The 19,292-nt window shown below is 36.5% G+C and overlaps 1 protein-coding gene across 1 annotated transcript; it reads left to right on the top strand.

Moving 5' to 3' along the window:
- The first annotated feature begins 18,820 nt into the window (after positions 1-18,820).
- On the top strand, positions 18,821-19,078 carry LOC126499411 (keratin-associated protein 6-5-like). Its single transcript, XM_050138596.1, has one exon. The coding sequence runs from the start codon at positions 18,821-18,823 to the stop codon at positions 19,076-19,078; it is 258 nt and encodes an 85-aa protein (XP_049994553.1).
- Positions 19,079-19,292: the final 214 nt, after the last annotated feature.

The raw sequence follows: 19,292 nt of genomic DNA, 5'->3' as shown, positions 1-19,292 counted from the left end.
ATATGCTAATATAAGACACAAGATGTGGTGTTCATGCCTGTGCTGCAGAGGACCATGGAGAATGGGGTGAACAGGAGTTCAGGACAAGCACAACATTCAGTTCTCAAAGGTAGTGTACAAAGAAACAATTAGTCCAAGCCTGAAGTGTAGGGTTGTAGTAAAATTTACCCAACATGTTGTGGTATTTTACTCATCAGTTAAAAGTTTAGCTTATGAAATAACATTTTAATATGACCAGTGTGGATCACTGAAGCAATTACAAGTTCATCAAATGCAACTTCCATAGTATAACATATTCTCACAAATGTGTGCTTTGCATCATTCTTCGTGAGGACAATGTTTCTATCACAAAACTACTGTCTCACAGGTGTACCCATAAGAAAGGTTATAGCCATAATGTTAGAGCATAGGAATAGTATTTTCAATGTAAGAGATCTTATAGGAAATGAATTAAAGTTTGTATCAGGTGAAGGATGTTGAGCACATTTTGTGTAAAATAACAATTTTAACAGTAGTAGCAAAAGAAAAATCAGTTTTCATAAAAGTAGACACTCCAAATGATTATATTCATGAGCATGATGGATGTAGCATTTAAACTATTTTTTCTTCCCCTAGTAAGTCAAGATAGATAACTTTTATTTAAAAACAAACTAAGGGAAGCACGAGTCATGGGATCAGGAAACATAAAAGTGCTGTAGTATTTCTAGTTTTTTTCCTCAATAGAATTTATAGGTCAAATATCATCTATATCAGCAAAGGATATAATATCTATATCCATACCTGTCTTTAGCCATAGCCAGAGCCCAGGTGCGATAGCCACATCCATAGATGAACCAAAGCCCAGTCTACCATAGCCCATGGCATCATAGTTATAACATATGATCTGAAAATAGAATGTTTGTTAAAAATTTAGGAGAACAGTGCCCTCTGTCTGAATACCTTACCTTTCCAGCACTTTAATGCCCTATCAGAAGAGGGTGGGACAAACCACAGAAGGGCTTCACTCATAATTTACTACATGAAGAAAAGTCTTATTATCATGTTTCTTTACATAAAAAATTCTCATAGGCTGCACACATTTTCTTTACTTTTAGCCACTAGCCTCATGATGAATTGAATTGTAAGTCATTATATTTCTGAATCTGCATCAAACTACATAAGTTATGGAAAATTATTTGATAAAATTTTAAGGGATTGAGAAGGAAAGGTAATGAACTCCTTATGTGAGCGCTTGGTGCCTAGACAGATATTCTAATCACACACATTTTATTTTTATGAGATACTAAAAAGTCAATCTTTTCACATTAAATCATCAGATTCTAGTAAGTTATTCTTATTGTTATTTGTTTTACTTTTTGTGTTGTTTCATATTTGAAATTAATTTTAAACATTGCTAAGGCTCTTCACAAAAGCTAGAAATAGATATACTGCATAGATGCCCATCGAAGAATGAGGAAGTCGTGGCATTTCTGTGCAATTGAATTTTATTCAGCAACAAAGAAAATTGAAATCATAACATTTTTCTGGATCAGGATGGAACTTGACATCTTGACGTTAAGTGACTTGATTTTTCTCTCTCTCTGTCTCTCTTTTTTTTTTTTAATCACACTATATCAGCTTTGTCTTCACCAAGCCCAGGTTACCACTTCAGCATTGCAATCAGGTGCCTAGAGCAGTTTCATTCATTTGAGGGACTTGCTTTCTCTAAATTTGTACTTTGTCTCCCGGACCTGGAGTATTGGGCTGATCTCCAGCAGCTGCCTTTGACTCTCTTTTTGTCTTTTGAAAATGGTCCTTGAATCAGGAATACAGCAGCACCTAAAAAGATAAACAGACACCAACAGAGTGTGCTGCATGTATAGCATTATGTGGGGTTAATTATCCTCTTTCAAAATCATTGCTTACTTTGTTCTGTTTAGTCTGTAAATGACTTGGCTTTCAGTGTTTCAAGTTCTTTAGAGAAAGACAAGGCTTCCTTGTGTAGAAACATGGGTGCTGATCTGTGATGATATTTGCTAAACCCAAAGGGTGTAGAGTTTTCTACTGCTATAACCATTCTACATGGAATGAATTAAACTCCTAAAATTGCTTATAATTATCACATAGAGCCAAAGATTACATACAAATTCTCTGAATTTTGTTCAGAAGATGACAGAATGAAACAGATACCTTATACAGGGGGGAAAAAATCTCTTAGTGAAGGAACACTGCCTCTCCCATAGGACAGACTGTGAATTGGTTCAGCTTCAACATGATCATTTTAATTGGATTCTTAAAAACACTTGCTACTGACACTGGTTGGAAAGACGAAGAATAAGCAGCAAAGTTTAGTTTGAAAAAAAAAAAAGCAGTACAAAAGAATATAAGTACCTTTGTGAAAATCTGCTGACTCGGGGAAGAAAATCTGTTAGGAAGAAAACACTTTAACATCAGTTGCTGATATAATGAAAAAGGATTTCTTTAAGTGGGGAAGTAAATACATTTTCTAAATTGTCTTACTGGAAGTTTCTTAAAACGAATTAATGCAGTTTTAAATACTAGGCGTGCTGCAAAACAGGTGCTAATTACATCAGAGGTATCGTTAGCATCGTATGTGAGATACTTAGAAACATTGCTCTTCATTGTCGCTTTCGAAAAGAACCTTCCTCTCCCCACTTTCACTGGCCAGGTCAAGAACACCACAATAAGACAATAACATGGTGCATTCCTCAACAAAGAAGAAATCAGAAGAGTATGAATACCTTTGAATTCAGCTGAAATGCTGTTCTCCAGCTGGAGAACTAGGAGGCTACGACACATGTGTCTATGGTGTGTCTTGAGTGCCTTTGCTACGGAAACAGAGAAATGACAAAAGTAAGGCAGAATAAACTGCTTACATGTCTCTGAATGTTGTGAATTCAATGATTCCGACTTGCAGTATTGTTCAAAAGCAACATAGACAACTCTAACGTTGCTGACAGAAAGTGGAACTATCATGTGAGACACTGTTTAACTGCGCTATGAATGAATATCAGTAATGTTTGTAAGTACCAATGGGAAACTGTTTTGCACATGTATATATAAAGCATGGTTGTCATAGCCTTATCTTTTTAGTGTCGCCATGTCTAATGTTAATATGAATGTCATAGCCTCTAAAGAATGACACATGGTTTAGAATTAGCCTGGATCCTTAGTGGTGCTAACCAGCCACCGATGGCTTGATTGAAGGTGTTGTGTAAGAAAAAGAAGTTTTTAATATTTTCTCGAAAATAAGTCCAACTTGTGACACATACACTGATATAAGAAATAAAGAATTAGAAAATTCACTGGGAATTTAAATTTTGGACTGTGATTCAACTTATAAGTGAAATATAGGTATAAAGAATGGGGAAGTAGTAGCCTGGGGTATTTCCATTGCAGACTGTGTCAATTACTCTATAGAGAATTATAGCATTAGGAAATGAATTTTGAATCCAATTAGCTACTGTACTTCTTATAATCAAAGTAAGAAGACTTAGTCATACTTGTTGAATGATGCATTTATCCCTCCCCATGATGTTTTTAAAGAATCATGAACAAAATACATTGCTATGGAGATCCGTTGCACAGGGCAGTGACTGTAGTGTGCAATAATGTATATTTCAAAACAGTCAAAATAACAAATTTTTAGTATTTGAGAGGGTGAATGTGTTGATTAGCTTCATTGAATCATTATAAAATCTATTCATGTATTGTTATATGACATTTCCCTCATATTAAACTATTGATTATCAGATAAGTGTAAGTCAAATGTATAAACACCATGCATAATCCAAAAATGGAGATAAATGTAGCATTATGCAATCTTATAGTTAAATATATTTACTTAAGGACTTAAGAACATTTTGGACATATCTCTTCTTCATGGAGAGTGTTGGTATGTATAGAATAGTGAGTTTGGAAGACTTTGGTTATAAAATCACTGGATACCATAAAAAGTCATCTTGTAAGTTATATTTTTGATATTTAACTATTTAAAATTCAAATTGACATTTTAAAATATGCATTAATCAATTTGATAAGATTTAAAGATAAGTGCAGTTCTCACCCCTCACTGGGGAAACTTCTCTTTGCAACAGAAACTACTAAGGAAATTCATAACCAATCACTATACTGAGTTGTGGAGCCCCATCCCAATATAGACATCTAAAACACACTCCTGAACCTAAGGTTCATGGGATTATTTTGGGGCTGAGCAGTCGGGAAACAAACAAGTGACCTCCTTACTACATGAACATCACCATTTGCACACAGCCTTTTGCACTCTTCACAGGTAGGTGCAGCTAATCACAAGTGAGGCTGCCTCCAGTAGAATTTATTTTGCATAAACCACAAAGAACAGTGCCAGCAAAACTCTCATAAATTTTTTATTTTATAAGGTGCAATCAAGCCTTTAGGGCCAGATTACTGGACAGTTAGGTCAAGATTTTTACAAATTATATGTATTAAATACCAGGTTTTGAAAAAGTTTTAAAGACCTTCCTCATTGAAGGTCAAATATAAATTCCATAATGAGATTTTATGATAGTATAGTAACTATGCAAATTGTTCTCAGCTTATTAATACTCTCAAATTCTTGTGCCAATTCAGGCAGAAATTCATCACTTTGTAGGTTGTCTGTCATATGTCATCTAATATTGCCCACTATACCTTACAGATGAATTCATTTTACCTTAATTACAGAACTGAAGTAACGTCTTTGGCACATACAGCTGTGTGGATGAGTATATGGTTTAGTTTTTGTTCTTACCCAAGCTGTATCTCACTTTATCATTTCTAATAGAAAACAAAACATCTATTTTATACTTCTAGATAATTTTGACACAGTTCAGTGATTTATCTGTCCACTAAATATTTCCTCACTGTCCACCCTCCTGATGTGGACTGTGACATGCAGGGGTATGTTAGGGTTTGAGTGGAACACCTTCATGCATCTTATGCTGACCTTTGTTGAAGTTAAATGTTTTCCCATGTCAACTGATAATTCTATTACCTGGTCTTTGTTTCTACTTCTTGTGAGTCTGAATCTAGTTGTTAAAAACAATATAAGTTTGATTTCCAGGTGGTGTCTTCATGGAGATCTATCTGCTCATTGTGAATCAGCCTGCTTGGGAGACAAGAGACCACAGTCAACAGGGTTCCCTGGGAAAACCAGAGTGTGACTTTCTCTACTTTTAGTAGATCAGTTTAACATTTAACACAAAGTTTTTTATTCCTTTAGCTTCAATGATACAAGGCCTCCAAATGAAGCTTTCTTGCTTATTCAACACTCTCTAGTAAAGTTTATATTCAAGAAAATATTTTTGGTAGGAACTAATAATATCAGAAAACATTATTCCCATAATGATCTGGAAATTTTCTAGGTGCTGTACATGGGCTAATTTAATTACCAGAATTAAGGTACAGATAGGTTCTTGGGCATTGGGGTAATGCTAGACTTCTTTGATTGATAAAGATATGACTTCAGCTGAATGTGCTGGTCTATACTCGGTAATCTCAGACTGGGTGGTTTAAACAGGGTGGTTGTCTTGAGTTAAAGGCAATCCTGGGCACATTAGGAGTCTTAGGACCATCTGTGCAACAGACTAAGGGCCTCATTTCAAAACAGGAAGAAAGAGAAAATTGGTTTCTTAAATACAGAGAGCATATTTTAAAAATGTCTAAAATCCTTACTAAAAGGTATAAGCTCACTGTGCAAGGAATATAAACTTAGAGATAGGCCAACACTAGCAGTTCCTCTAATCTCAGATCAAGTATTTAAAAAAAACCCATCCTAGTTGGTTTGTTAAATTTTACCTGGTTTCATGAAAACATACCTTGTCAGAATTATTGTTTTATATAAATAAACACTTATGTTTGTCTTTGTGCCACAATCCAGAAATAAGGTCTTAAAATTTAAAGAAACCAATTCCATGAAAATTAAATTTTATCAGTAAAATGTGATCCAAACATTTCATTTTCAAATTCAGTTTAGAAATTGAAATTGGGCAGAAGAATCTGGTGTTTCAAAAATAGAGTAAAAAATGAATTATTAAGAAAAATCCAAGAAAAAATCAAGCATCTCAGGCTTTTGTTTGAGATGTTAAACTATTGCCTTGGGACTTCGCAAATGTCAGTAATAAAACTTCTCACATACAAAAGAAAAGACTCCCTAAGGGCATGTAAAAGGCTATGAAACATTAGAGAATGCTGCACAGAGGACTCAAGCTGACCTGTTACACACGAACAAGAGCAAAGCCAAACTTGTGTTGTTGGAAGCGGGTCACAGTTGTGTATTAAAAATGCTAATTTCTATTGAAAGGCCTCGATACAAAACAACAATTTACAGATTTGATATAGCTTTTATTTTGATGTTGAGTCCTTAACTCACATTGAAGACTCATGGGTAATTCAGATGTGGTTCAACCACAGAAAATAACTCCAATGCCATATGTAAAATCAACTCAACTAATTATTCAAATCGCTTTGGAAATATGGCCAATGGTATGAGCCCTTGGTGGATCCCACCCACACTGAGAGCATATAAAAGGCCCTTTCCACAGGAAGAACTGTACAGACTCAACTCACCTATACTCCTTCTCTACCCAAGACCAACCTCAATAACCAGCACCATGTGTGGCTACTACGGAAATTACTATGGAGGCAGAGGCTATGGCTGCTGTGGCTATGGAGGCCTGGGCTATGGCTATGGAGGCCTGGGCTATGGCTATGGAGGTCTGGGCTGTAGCTATGGATCCTGCTATGGCTGTGGCTACCGTGGACTGGGCTGTGGCTATGGCTGTGGCTATGGCTATGGCTCACGCTCTCTCTGTGGCTGTGGCTATGGATGTGGCTGTGGCTATGGATCTGGATTTGGCTCTTACTACTGAAGGCACCATGGGAGACTCTCAATGCTCTACCTACATCTCCAGGATTACCTCTAGTGTTCTGAACCTGACACTTGGGCGAAGAGGATCTTGCAGTGAAATGAAGTCCATCATGGACTGGTATTGATCTGTCTGGCATTGCCCTATCCCCCGAACTTTACTTCTCAAGTGAAATTCAGCCTCAAACTCACAGCTCTGCCATCATCATGATGATAACAGAGCAAAAGCCTCATTGACTTTGATGGTAGAATTTGTTTCTCTGATGTTCTAATAAACTTGTTTAATCTAAAAGGTTTTTCTCTAGTCCTTAAATGCCAATTATTGCTTAGCACTTGCGTTTAGTTTGTAAGAATAAGTGAGCATGTATTATGCATGGTTCTTCACAGGAACAGAGTCCATTGACTGCGCATGAATGTTATTATATGATTATCCCAGAGGAAATCAATCACATTCTTGGTTGGATTTTAAACCTATATTGTGGAATAGACTACATGCTTTGGATTTTAACTTTGTTCAAAAGACCATGGAAGATTCTACTACTAAATATTTGCTAAATAAACATATAGGTAAAGTGATCTATATTTGTACTGGTAGATTGGTGCAGCTTTTAGCCTTAGTTAAAGAATCCACTTTTACCAATGAGCAAAGGTCAAAGCAGCAATATATCAAAATACTGAGAGGAAGAGAGGTTGAATGCTCAACCCTAAAGAAAACATCTATAACACCCACTCTGACACCCAATGGATATCACCAAAGAGCAGCTAGACAGATTTAAAAGCTGGAACATGGAGATGTGTACTGGGAACTTCTGTCTTCTGGATATGATATGCCTGTGGCAGTAATAAACACACAACAACTATGAACACCTGCATAACACTTTCACACACACCTACAAGACTACACAAGTATAGAACAACCAGTCCAAAAGGAAGAAGTGGGCGGGGCTTCAAGAGACAGAGGCTTTCAATATCCTTCTTTGCTCTGCACATTCGTGCTTTGATTTATATATCACATGAGGAGTTAAATTTCTAGTCTTATCTATTTGGTTTTCTCAAAGTCTCACACTTTGATAGGTAATGCTTTTTCGTAGATTTAGGATTTTTTTCTTCTCTTATTTGTTGAAAATATTTTCTTTGCCTTTGAAATGGGCCTCCTCTCCTTCTTCAAGACCCAACGATTGTAGTTTTGTCTTCTTTGCAAGCTCTTCCAGAGCCCTTGCATTTTCCCTTTTTGGGTTTCCTTACTATTCAACTTTTCTTTAATTATGGGATTTATTTCCTGTAGCTGTCTTCAAGACTTATAATGTCTCTTCCTCTTGATCCAATTGCTTGACTTCCTGAGGGATTTTATTTTTATTTCAATTTGGCTTTTCTTCAGAGAGTCTATTGCTAAGACGAAGAGCTGCACCAATCTACTAGCACATATTCTTATTCATAAGAAATTCTATTTTCACATCTTGAATTATTTTCATTGTTCATTCAACTCTTTCTGTTTTATCATCTTTATTCAGGCATTTATTTATATCTTGAATTCCTTGCACATGTGTATAATTGCTATTTTGGAATCATTGTCTAGCTGTGCTGCTTTTTTTCTTGGACCATTATCATTGGGTGCTAATTTCTGAAGGAGACACATTGTCTTGGTTATTCATAGCTTATGTTTTTGAGGTTCTAGGCATTTAGAGTTTGGATATTGGTGACATTTTTTGGTATAGGTTATGGTTTTACTTTTTTGAATGGGTATTTGGGTCTTTGTTTAATGTTACCTCAACTTGTCAAGTTATGAATGAGTTACCTAGTATTTGATAATCAGCCTTGAGGCCACTCTGTTTTGATGTATAAAAGAGGTTTCTTAGAAACTTCATCTGGCGATGGAGGTAGAGACAGAGACCCACATTGGAGCACCAGACTGAGTTCCCAAAATCCAAATGAGGAGCAGAAGGAAGGAGAACATGACCAAGGAAGTCAGGACCGCGAGGGGAGCACCCACCCACTGAGACAGTGGGGCTGGTCTATTGGGAGCTCACCAAGGCCAGCTGGACTGGGACTGAAAAAGCATGGGATAAAACCGGACTCTCTGAACATGGCAGACAATGAGGGCTGATGAGAAGCCAAGGACAATGGCACTGGGTTTTGATCCTACTGCATGCATTGGCTTTGTGGAAGCCTAACCAGTTTGGATGCTCACACCTTCCTAGACCTGGATGGAGGGGGGAGGACCTTGGACTTCCCACAGGGCAGGGAACCCTGACAGCTCTTTGGACTGGAGAGGGAGGGGGAGAGGAGGGGGGAAGGGGGAGAAAAATGGGAGCCTGGGAGGAGGCAGAAATTTTTTTCAATAAAAAAATAAATAAAATAAAAAGAATGATAAAAATACTAAACAGAAAGCTATAATATATACACAGATGACTTGATAAAAAAAAAGAGGTTTCAGAAGTAGTCTCAGATCAGTAAGGTATAAGGTGAAACTTTTGCATCTAGGAGAAAATCTTTCTTAGGCTTAGAAGATACTCACTAGCAGTCTTCAGAAATATGAGGAGAGTTTTCCTCTTTTCACCAACGGAAACTTCCAGGACAAGAATTTGTTATATCTAATTGAGTTGTTGACCAAAGGGATCTGTGGGAACCTCCAAACAACCCCCGCTTTTGTTAAGACCCAATTGCTGATGACAACAGCTACACAAATCAGAGAACACAGAGAAGTCAAGCCGGTGCCTACATAGAGCCTTCACTCCTATGTGCTGACATATTCAGTACAAGGAAGTACTCTGCACACTAACAAAGGAGAAAGGCAAACACCAACCTAGTCACAGACCATTCAATCTGCAATGGTGTCTTGTCATCACCATATACTAGGACAATGGTGGCACCAAGCTTGAGGGAGTAACCAGCTAATATTTGACTTAAGATCCTCACCATGTGGTAGAATCCATACTCCACACTGCTTAATTGACAAATAATCTGAGGGATTATTTGCCCAGGGATGTAGGGTAAAACCAAATACTACTGTACAAAATATAGCAATAAAATGACTCTCAGACATTCATAGATTGGTAACTTGCTCAGCAATCATCTGAGAAGTTTTCTTATTTAGCGGATATGGACAAATATAGAGACCCATGGCTAGACATTACAGAGAGGATGAGATACCTCAGAATATTTAGCACTAGATGGTGTGTCTTCATTAAATACTTCCCCTCGTGGTTCAGGAAACCCTGTGGAAGAAGGGTCAAAAAGAGGATAAGAGGCAGAGATGATGGAAGACAATAAGGAAACCAGGCTTTCTATCTTAACAGGACCAATTCACTTAAGAACCCACAGAGACCAAGACATCATGCACAGGGCCTGTGTAGGTCTGTATTGGAGTCAGCATGCATAGGGTTTGCATATTCTGTACTTGAGTCAGCATGCAGAGGGGCCGCACAGGTCTGCACTCAAGACAGCATGCACAGGGTTTGCACAGGTCTGCAGTCAAGATAGCATTTACAGAGCCTTCACTGGTCTGTACCAGATAGGCTCCTAGAACTGAGAGAAGAAGTGGACATACACACCCATCCCTAACCCAGAAGCAAGCTCCAAATTGCAAATAAAGAATATTTTTCTCCATAAAAGTCTCACTAGAGAAATAAACTACTCTTACATGTAGGCTGCATGCCCAGAAGTAGATAGTCAACAGAAAACAAGCTAAACAGCTTCTTGGAAGGTTCCTTGACTCATAATGTCACGCAGGGCTTTTTTTTTTCAAATATTTTTTTAAAATTTATTTTATTTCTTAAAATTTATTCATTTATTTAATGTTTCTCTCTTTTAAGCTTGAGGTCTTTTACATATATATTATTGCTTCAAGTTTAGGGTTTTATGGGATTCTTAGTGTGTGAATGAGTGGATCTGCATCCGTATCTGTTTCTTGTACCTCTTCTTGAGCTCCTTGCCTACTGTTTGCTTGTATTGTTCTGTTTCAATGTGTTTGTTATATTTTATTTTGTTTAATTATTATCCCTTAGAAACATGTTTGTTTTCTAATGAGAGACAGACAAGGTGTAGATCAGGATGAGAGGGGAATTGGGGAAGAACTGGGAGAGATAGAAGGAGGGGAATCATAATCAGGATGTAGTATATGCAAAAACATCTGTTTTCTTTCTTTTCCTTTTTTGCTCTTTATCCACTTAATTTTTTCACAATAGTCTTTTCACATTTTACGTACCAATCCCAGTTCCCACTCCCTCCCCTCCTCCTGTTCTTCCTTTCCCCATCCCAACATCCCAACCACTCTTTTCAACCTCAGATGAAAAATAAAACATGAATCAATAAAATTTCAAGCCACCAGGCTGAATCTAACGTGTGTGTTTGTGAGTGCTGCTCTTCAACTGTATTTCAGTAAAGCTGGAAAGCTAATGAGAAAATTAAGCTTCTGATTCTGATTTCAGTTTTCTAGGTGCATTCTGCATTCAAAAGGCCATGCTAGTTCCCATTGACCCTGCCTCTCTAGTGAACTCTCTGGCCAATGGTTTGACTGATTACTTTCAAGGATTAACAAGGTTCTTCTAATTGATTTTCATCAAAATCTAAATTATTGAAAAATGCAGATGTAAATTCATTTTTTTTCTTGACACTCTATAAGTTACTTTAAAATAGATTTCCCTTTTGTTTCGCTTAGGTAATTTATATGAACAAAAATAAAAACAGATTTGCAGGAAAGATAACCCATAGTGAAATAGTTTGACATTTGTACATTTTGCCAAATGGTATTAGTTTAGATATTTTCAAAACTTAAAATAGCTAATTTTATTTTATTTTATTTTTGCTAGTATCACAATATCAAAGCTGTTCAGTTTTCATTTTTATTTTCAGTGACTCAAATGACTTTCAGATTAATATTCAAAGAAGTAGAAGTTCTGGTACAGAGGGAATTATAGATAAAAGCTGTCATTTTAACGTTAAAGGCATATTGTTAGATAATCCAGGAGAATACAGATACTCAGGAGAAATTGATTTAAGTATATTAGGAGTTTTAATTGTTCAAGAGCAGCCCTGGCACAGGAATCTTCCCTAACAGCATGGGCAGAAGCAGGCATGTGTGTATCTGACATAACTACAGTCAGAACCAAAGCCCAGGACTCCAGAGCCATGGTCCTGCCCACCATGGTTGAAGATAAAGAATCCCATGGAATGCGAGTTAGAGGGTCAGATTCTACAGTTTTAAGTTCACAGTTTTTATACCATTTTATGTATCAAGTGAGCGGTTTATGGGGCATCTCGCTGCTGAGCTCACATGACAAATGATGGGCATCGACGCTGTCTACAGTATTCCCTGCACCCAACACGCCAGCACTTTTGTTTCGCGGCAGGATGCATGGACAGATGTGTTGTGCCTCTAATGAGAGACTCTTCTCCTATTTTATTAGCTTACTTCTTCCAGATGCCAAATTAAAATCAATTCCAGCTTGCAGTAGGTCATATAACCCACGAAGATACCTCCTATTAAGTTTCTGTTTTTCCTTATTAGTATTCCCTTTGTCTCTGTCTCTCTCACCTTCTCTTATTTATGAAAACATGAATTCTTGGTGTTACAAACCTAGTTTAAGAAAATATAGATGTGGGAAAGGGTAGTGCGTGTAGAGAACACTGAGACATTAGAAAGGGTAGGAAGCGTACAGTGGTCAGAATTTACTTTATACATACATCAAAAGTCAATTAAGGCTATTCAAAATGAAACTTAAAGGATAAAGAATAGCATAAATACTAAAGTGAGCCCATGATGATGAATCAATTTGTAATATACTAAATATCAAGATGTTTGTCTTCATGTGTAGAGAAGGATCGCTCACTTTAATTTATGCTTCATGCATTCATATACTCATCAGTTTATATGACATCCACAGCCATAGTAGAGACACTGGTGCTTATATCTACTAATCCTGAACATACAGAAAGTGAAGGATTAATTCTGCTACAAACCTCAGCTTTAAAAGGATCACAGAAATTCTGAAAACTCTATTGAAACATTAGTTTGTTTCTGATATTCTTGACCAATGAAACAATCCCAATATAGTCATCCAAAAGGCTTAGACAAACCTAAATTTGGAGATACTTTAAAAAGTTTCTGATTTTTTTAAAATAGATAGTCAAAGGGACAACAATCAAGAAAAGGGTGAGACTTTGTCATCATATTAGAGACTAAAGAGATGTGACCAGCAGGATATGGTGAGATGGCTCAGTCAACTCAAACACTGTATGTTACCTAGTGACCTCAACATACAAGGGAACACACGTACATGAGGGGGACACACACATAAGCATGTGTACAAATATATACCCACCCTTGTAAGTTAACTAATTAAATAATAAAAATGTGATGAGAAAACAAATATGAACTTGATATTAGGACAGTAAATAAAGAGCATGAATAGAAAATAAATTGGTATAAAAGGCCAATTTTAAACTTATTAACAGTGGTAACTTCTTTGGTTGATAAATGTACACAGTTGTGAATATTAGGGAATGTTCAGTGACATAAATTATTTACTTTTATTATGGAAAATAAGATTGAGGATCAAAAGCAGATTCATTTTGGTGAGGAATAAGCAAAGTGATTCATCTAAATAGTTTAGAGAAAGGTTGAACATTTAACAGGACACTGTCAAAGATGAGAAAAACTCAAAGGGAATAGTTAGGTGACTGCAGAATAACTTCAGAGATTGGAATTACATTGTATGCAGTAGAAGGAAAGCCCAGGTGAAAGATATTTCAGAAATGTATGTGAATTCAGCACTCCAGAGTCAGTGGCTGATGAAGATGGTGTGCTCGCTGACTTTAGATGGAATGTTATCTGACTTTGGTAAGAACAAAGCTTTGTTGATTCGTGCAAAAGATAATAGCTTCAGTCGAGTAATAGGAATAAAGACTGCCAAATACGAGCAGAAACGTATAGAATTGTCAGGACACTGCCATGAATGTATATGCATGAAGTTCTGACAATCACCTCGAGGGGTTTAAGGACATAATTAAATTCCTTTCTTTTGATGATGGATGTTCAGGAGGACTTGGCATTTTTATACAACCACATAAACCTTGTGCAAAAAGGTGTTTTCTCAGCCTTTTCATTTAGTGTGAAGTTCTCACAAGCAGGATCAAAATGAAAAGCAATTCAACTTGTTCAAAGATTAATTTCTGGAAGTAAATGTTAAATGTAAATTCTAACAGATTTGTTAATAAGGTTATTCAACAATAACACAACACTCTATCAATATACCTGCTCAGGAAATGAACAAACACTCAAGCTGTTAGTCATTTTTAAATTGCTTGATGCAATACATTTTTAGCAAATTTAAGAGGTGTTCTAAGAACTAAACTGTTCAGGAAGAGGTCTCCTGGGTCCATGTATTCAAGGTTATTTCACACATTTCTTCAGTATACCTGAATTTATGTTGAGGTCTTTGTTCTACTTGGACTTGAGCTTTGTGCAGGGTAATAGATATGGATCTATTTGCATTCTTTTATGTTTAAAATCAGTTACATTAGCACCATTTTCTGAAGATGATTTCTTTGTTTCTATTGTATAATTTTGGCTTCTTTTTCAAAAATAGGTGTTCATAGGTGTGTGGACTTATTGCAGGGTCTTCAGTTAGATTTCTTTGATACAAATGTCTGTTTTTATGCCAGTACCAAGTTGTTTATATTATTTTAGGTCTATAGTGGAGCTTGAAGTCAGGGATGGTGATGCCTCTAGAAATTCTGTTTTGTACAGGATTATTTTAGAGATCCTGGTAACACAGAAACTGAGATCAACAATTAATAAATGGGGCCTTTTGAAACTAAAATGTTTCTGCAATGAAAATAGACACTGTATATAAGACAAAATGGCATCTTACACAGTGGGAAAAGATTCTCAACAACCCCACAACAGACAGAGGGATGACCCTCAAAATATGTAAAGAACTCGAGAAGCTAAACATCAAAATACCAAATGATCTGATTGAAAATGGGATACAGATCTACATAGAAAATTTTCAACAGAAAAAATTTAAATGTCTCAAAGACATTTAAGGAATTGCTCAATATATTAGTCATCAGAGAAGTGCTAATCAAAAGGATACTGAGATACCACCTTACGACTGTCAGAATGCCTAAGATAAAAAACATTGATGACAGCTTATGTTGGAAAGGATGTGGAGTTAGGGGAATACTCCTCCATTTCTGGTAGGAGGGTGACTTTACACAGCTACTTTGGAAATTGTTATGGCAGTTTCCTAGAAAACTGGGAATCAATTTACCTCAAGTTGCAGTTATAACAATTTTAGACATATACCCAAAGGATGCACAATCACACTACAAGGACACTTGCTCAACTATGTTCATAGCAGCATTATTCATAATAGCCAGAACCTGGAAACAACCTAGATGACTCTCAAAACAAAGAATGGATAAGGAAAATGTGGTACATTTACTCAATGGAGTATTTCTCAGTGGTTAAAAAAAATGACATTTGAAATTTGCAGGCGAATGAATGGCACTAGGAAAAAAAAACATCCTGAGTAAGGTAGCCCAGATCCAGAAAGACAAACATGGTATGTATTCACTTATAAATAGATATTGGATGCAAAGCAAAAGATAACCAAGATACAATCCACAAAACCAGAGGAGCCAGGTAAAAAGAGGAACCCCAACAGGAACACACATGGAGAGCCCCAGGAAGGAAAATAGTTTAGGTTTCCTGGGTAAACTGGGAAGAGGAGGGATAAGTAGGTTTGGGGGATAGTAACATGAGGGATCAAGAAGACTCAGTTGGGGGAGGAAAGGAGAGGGAAGCAATGAAAGAGATATTTTGATAGAGGGAGCCATTATGGGATTAGGGAGAAACCTGGTGTTAGAGAAATTATCAGTAGCAATAGTCGAGATGGTGTCTGAAAGGGCTTTCCTCTTTGATAAGATTAGCGACTACCCTAATTGTCATCACAGAACCTACTTCCAGTAACTGATGGAAGCAGATGCAGTAACCCACAGCCAAGCACTGGGTTGAGCTTGTGGAGTTCAGTTGAAGAGAGGGAGGAGAGATAAACGAAGATGATTTCTATTTCAGATATCTCAATAAGCAGAGAGCAAGATGTAACATATCTATCACATAAACCTACAAAGAAACACACATAAAAATAGCATTCCAAACATGTAATGGATGGATTAATAGACTAATTTGTTGATTTAGACATTAACATAATACATTTTAATTCCATTCATTTGAGTCACTTGGAATGTACACTAGGACAGACAAATTAGATCATTAAAAAAAACCCATGTTCACATTCTAATGATTGCCAAGATAGCTGATTAAAATACAGGGCATGGTTAACACCTGCACTCTCTTAATTGCATTGTATACTATCTCTAAATTCCAGTCTCTAAACTTTACCTCAGGATATCTGAAAGGATACATTAAAATAGTAATTACTGTGAACTATTATTGAGATGTCCGAAATAGGACTACAATATCAAAAATCAGTGTGAATGATCATACAATACTGCCTTTTTGCATACATTTAATGAATTTTTATTAATATTTAATAAATTGTAGTTAATAAATAGTAAGGAATAAAAATAAGTTGAGGAAAATAGAGAAATGGGCTTTATTACATAAGTTTTCCTTTAATCTTTAGGAGGAGACTCCATTTAGTTCAGATCTGGGTCTATTGTATTTTAATTAATTGGATTATTATTAATTCTGTGACTATCAAACATAGACCTGCTTTCATATATACAGCTTAGGAGCATAGGTCTGGAAGAAGATATTTAATACAGATCAAGAGAGAAGAAATGTCATAATGAAAAGAAATGCCACTTCAATGAAATATTTTAGGAAAAAGTTGGTGGGGGGGGGAAATGAGACAGCAATTAAAACAAGTATAATTTTGTTATATAAAGGATAGTTATTGAAAAATAAAAATGTCTAGTTTGAGGAAGGCTTAGGTGAGTCTATGTGTCTCCTATCATTAAGACCTTAACTGAATCAGTAGAGTTAAAATTCACTGTTCTATAATACCATCCCATTTTGAAGTTCTCAGTTCCACTGACGAAGATTCATGGTCTTTGCAAATATCTTTCAGGGAACATGGTAGGAGAGGGTGTGCTGTCATCCAAATATGAAATTGCCCCTGCACTCATGAGCTTACAGGAGCCTCCTTTATTTGCACAGGACATATAGATGGTTGGGGTTATCAACATTGGTCATAGATGGCAGAAGGTCTCAAAGAAACCATAACCATGGTGTCACTAGACTTGGTTAAGCCGCCTGGGTCCTACAGCAAAAACGCATGAAGGAAAGAAGGAAAATTGTTCAGAGAACCACAGGTCTTGCTCCGGGTCAACATGGGCTGTTAAGAGTAGGAACAGAGTACCTTATATGTGTGTACAAAACTGTCAGAGAACAACTAATTAAGGAATAAATGGAACCAGCTTTTAGGCTCTTTGAAACAAATAATAATTTGTTTCTATTTCATTAATATCCAGGATGTTTTTAGATTACTAGAGTTTTGTTTGCTGTCAATTTTGTTTATTACATAATGGTAAGATAATGTACATTGGATGATTTCAGTTTTTTTGTATTTGGTAAGGTGGGCTTTGAGTCTAAGATTATGGTCTATTTTAGAGATGCCTCTATGTGCTGTTGACTATTAAGTATATTCTTTGGCATTTGAATGGAGTATTTTGTAGAAATGTTAGCTACTTAATGTAAAAGTATTTTGATTATGTTTTCTATTTATTTTGTGTTCACAATACCTATTTATTTAAGAAAGAGGGGAGTTGAAATCAATTACTATTATATTTATGTTAATCTGTTTCTTTAATTCTATTAGTATGTTTTATATGAAATTGGGTATACCAGAATTTGGTGTATACATGTTTAGTACTGTGATATTTTCTGATACTTGTTCCCCTAATTAGAATGAAGTGCCCTTATTTGTATCTTCTCATGATAGCTTCAAGTTTATTGTGTCAGATATTGGGGTGACAGCACCTGTTTTCATTCTGATCTTCTTAGCCTAGAGTACTTTTATTCATTCTTTCACTTTAAGGTGCTATGTATCTTCAAGCTAAAATGAGTTTCTTGTAGATAGCTAATAGATGGATTTGTTTCTTCATCCATCTAGCTAACCAATCTCTTTTGATTGAGAATTAAGGCCATTGTTATGTAGAATTATTATCAAAAAGTGTGTGGATAGATTATAGTCATTTTATTGGTTACTGCTGGTTTGTTTTCTAAGTTGTGGTTTGCTTTTCAATAAATTATAGTTTCATTTGTTTTCTTTGTACACTCTTTGGCTGCTATTATTTCTTTTTCAGTTTATTGGTTCCAGTAATCTGTTTAGTACACAATGGTCATATCAATGAACATGCTAATATTGATGGGGGGAATTTTGTGGGTTCTCATGTCTAGGCAAAAATCTATAGGTGAATAATGACTGATGGGAAAAGGAGAAGTAGTCTTTCTCAAAGATGGGCCTCCTCCCATTTAGAGTGGAATATATACATCTATACAAACAACAAACAAAAATCATCAGGTTGAATTTATAGATGTAAATACTCAAAGAATAAAAGGTTTTTAACTTGAGAGTTGGGAGCAGTTTTAGGGAGGTTAAATGGGAAAGACTGGAAGGAGTAAAGAGTTGTGATTCAAGCATTAAAATTAATAGTGAATGAATTGATATCAAGAAAAAAAATCAAAGACCAAATACCGAACTTCTTTAAGATGCTGATGCATCATCACAGCTGAAAAGCAAGAAAATAATTAGATGAGTCATAAAATTAATAACCAAATGACATGAACACATGGTAGGTTCCACCCACACTGGGAGCATATAAAAGGCCCTCCCTGCAGGCAGAACCATACAGACTCAACTCAACTACACTAGTTCTCTACCAAGACCAACCTAAAGAACCAGCACCATGTGTGGCTACTACGGAAACTACTATGGAGGCAGAGGCTATGGCTGTTGTGGCTATGGAGGCCTGGGCTGTGGCTATGGAGGCCTGGGCTATGGCTATGGAGGTCTGGGCTGTGGCTATGGCTCCTACAGTGGCTGTGGCTACCGTGGACTGGGCTGTGGCTATGGCTGTGGCTATGGCTATGGCTCACGCTCTCTCTATGGCTGTGGCTATGGATGTGGCTGTGGCTATGGATCTGGATTTGGCAGCTACTATTGAAGCCACCATGAAAGTCTCTAACCTGTTCCAATTGTAACTTTAAGACTCCCAGTTCTGAACTCCACATGCACTGAGCCTCTTCGCTGAAGATGGCACTGCCAAGAAGTCTATCATGATATGCTTTGACTTACACAGAGGACACAGCCTCCCTGGATGTAGCTCATAAAGGGAGGGAATGAAATTTACCTGACCTCTCACACTTCTATGATTCTCA

This window comes from Alexandromys fortis, unplaced genomic scaffold, assembly GCF_014885135.2.
Source record: "Alexandromys fortis isolate MF-2015 unplaced genomic scaffold, M_Fortis_MF-2015_v1.1 scaffold_11, whole genome shotgun sequence".
Taxonomy (NCBI): Eukaryota; Metazoa; Chordata; class Mammalia; order Rodentia; family Cricetidae; genus Alexandromys; species Alexandromys fortis.
The sequence above is the reverse complement of the archived record's forward strand: the minus strand, read 5'-3'. Positions and strand labels throughout refer to the sequence as shown.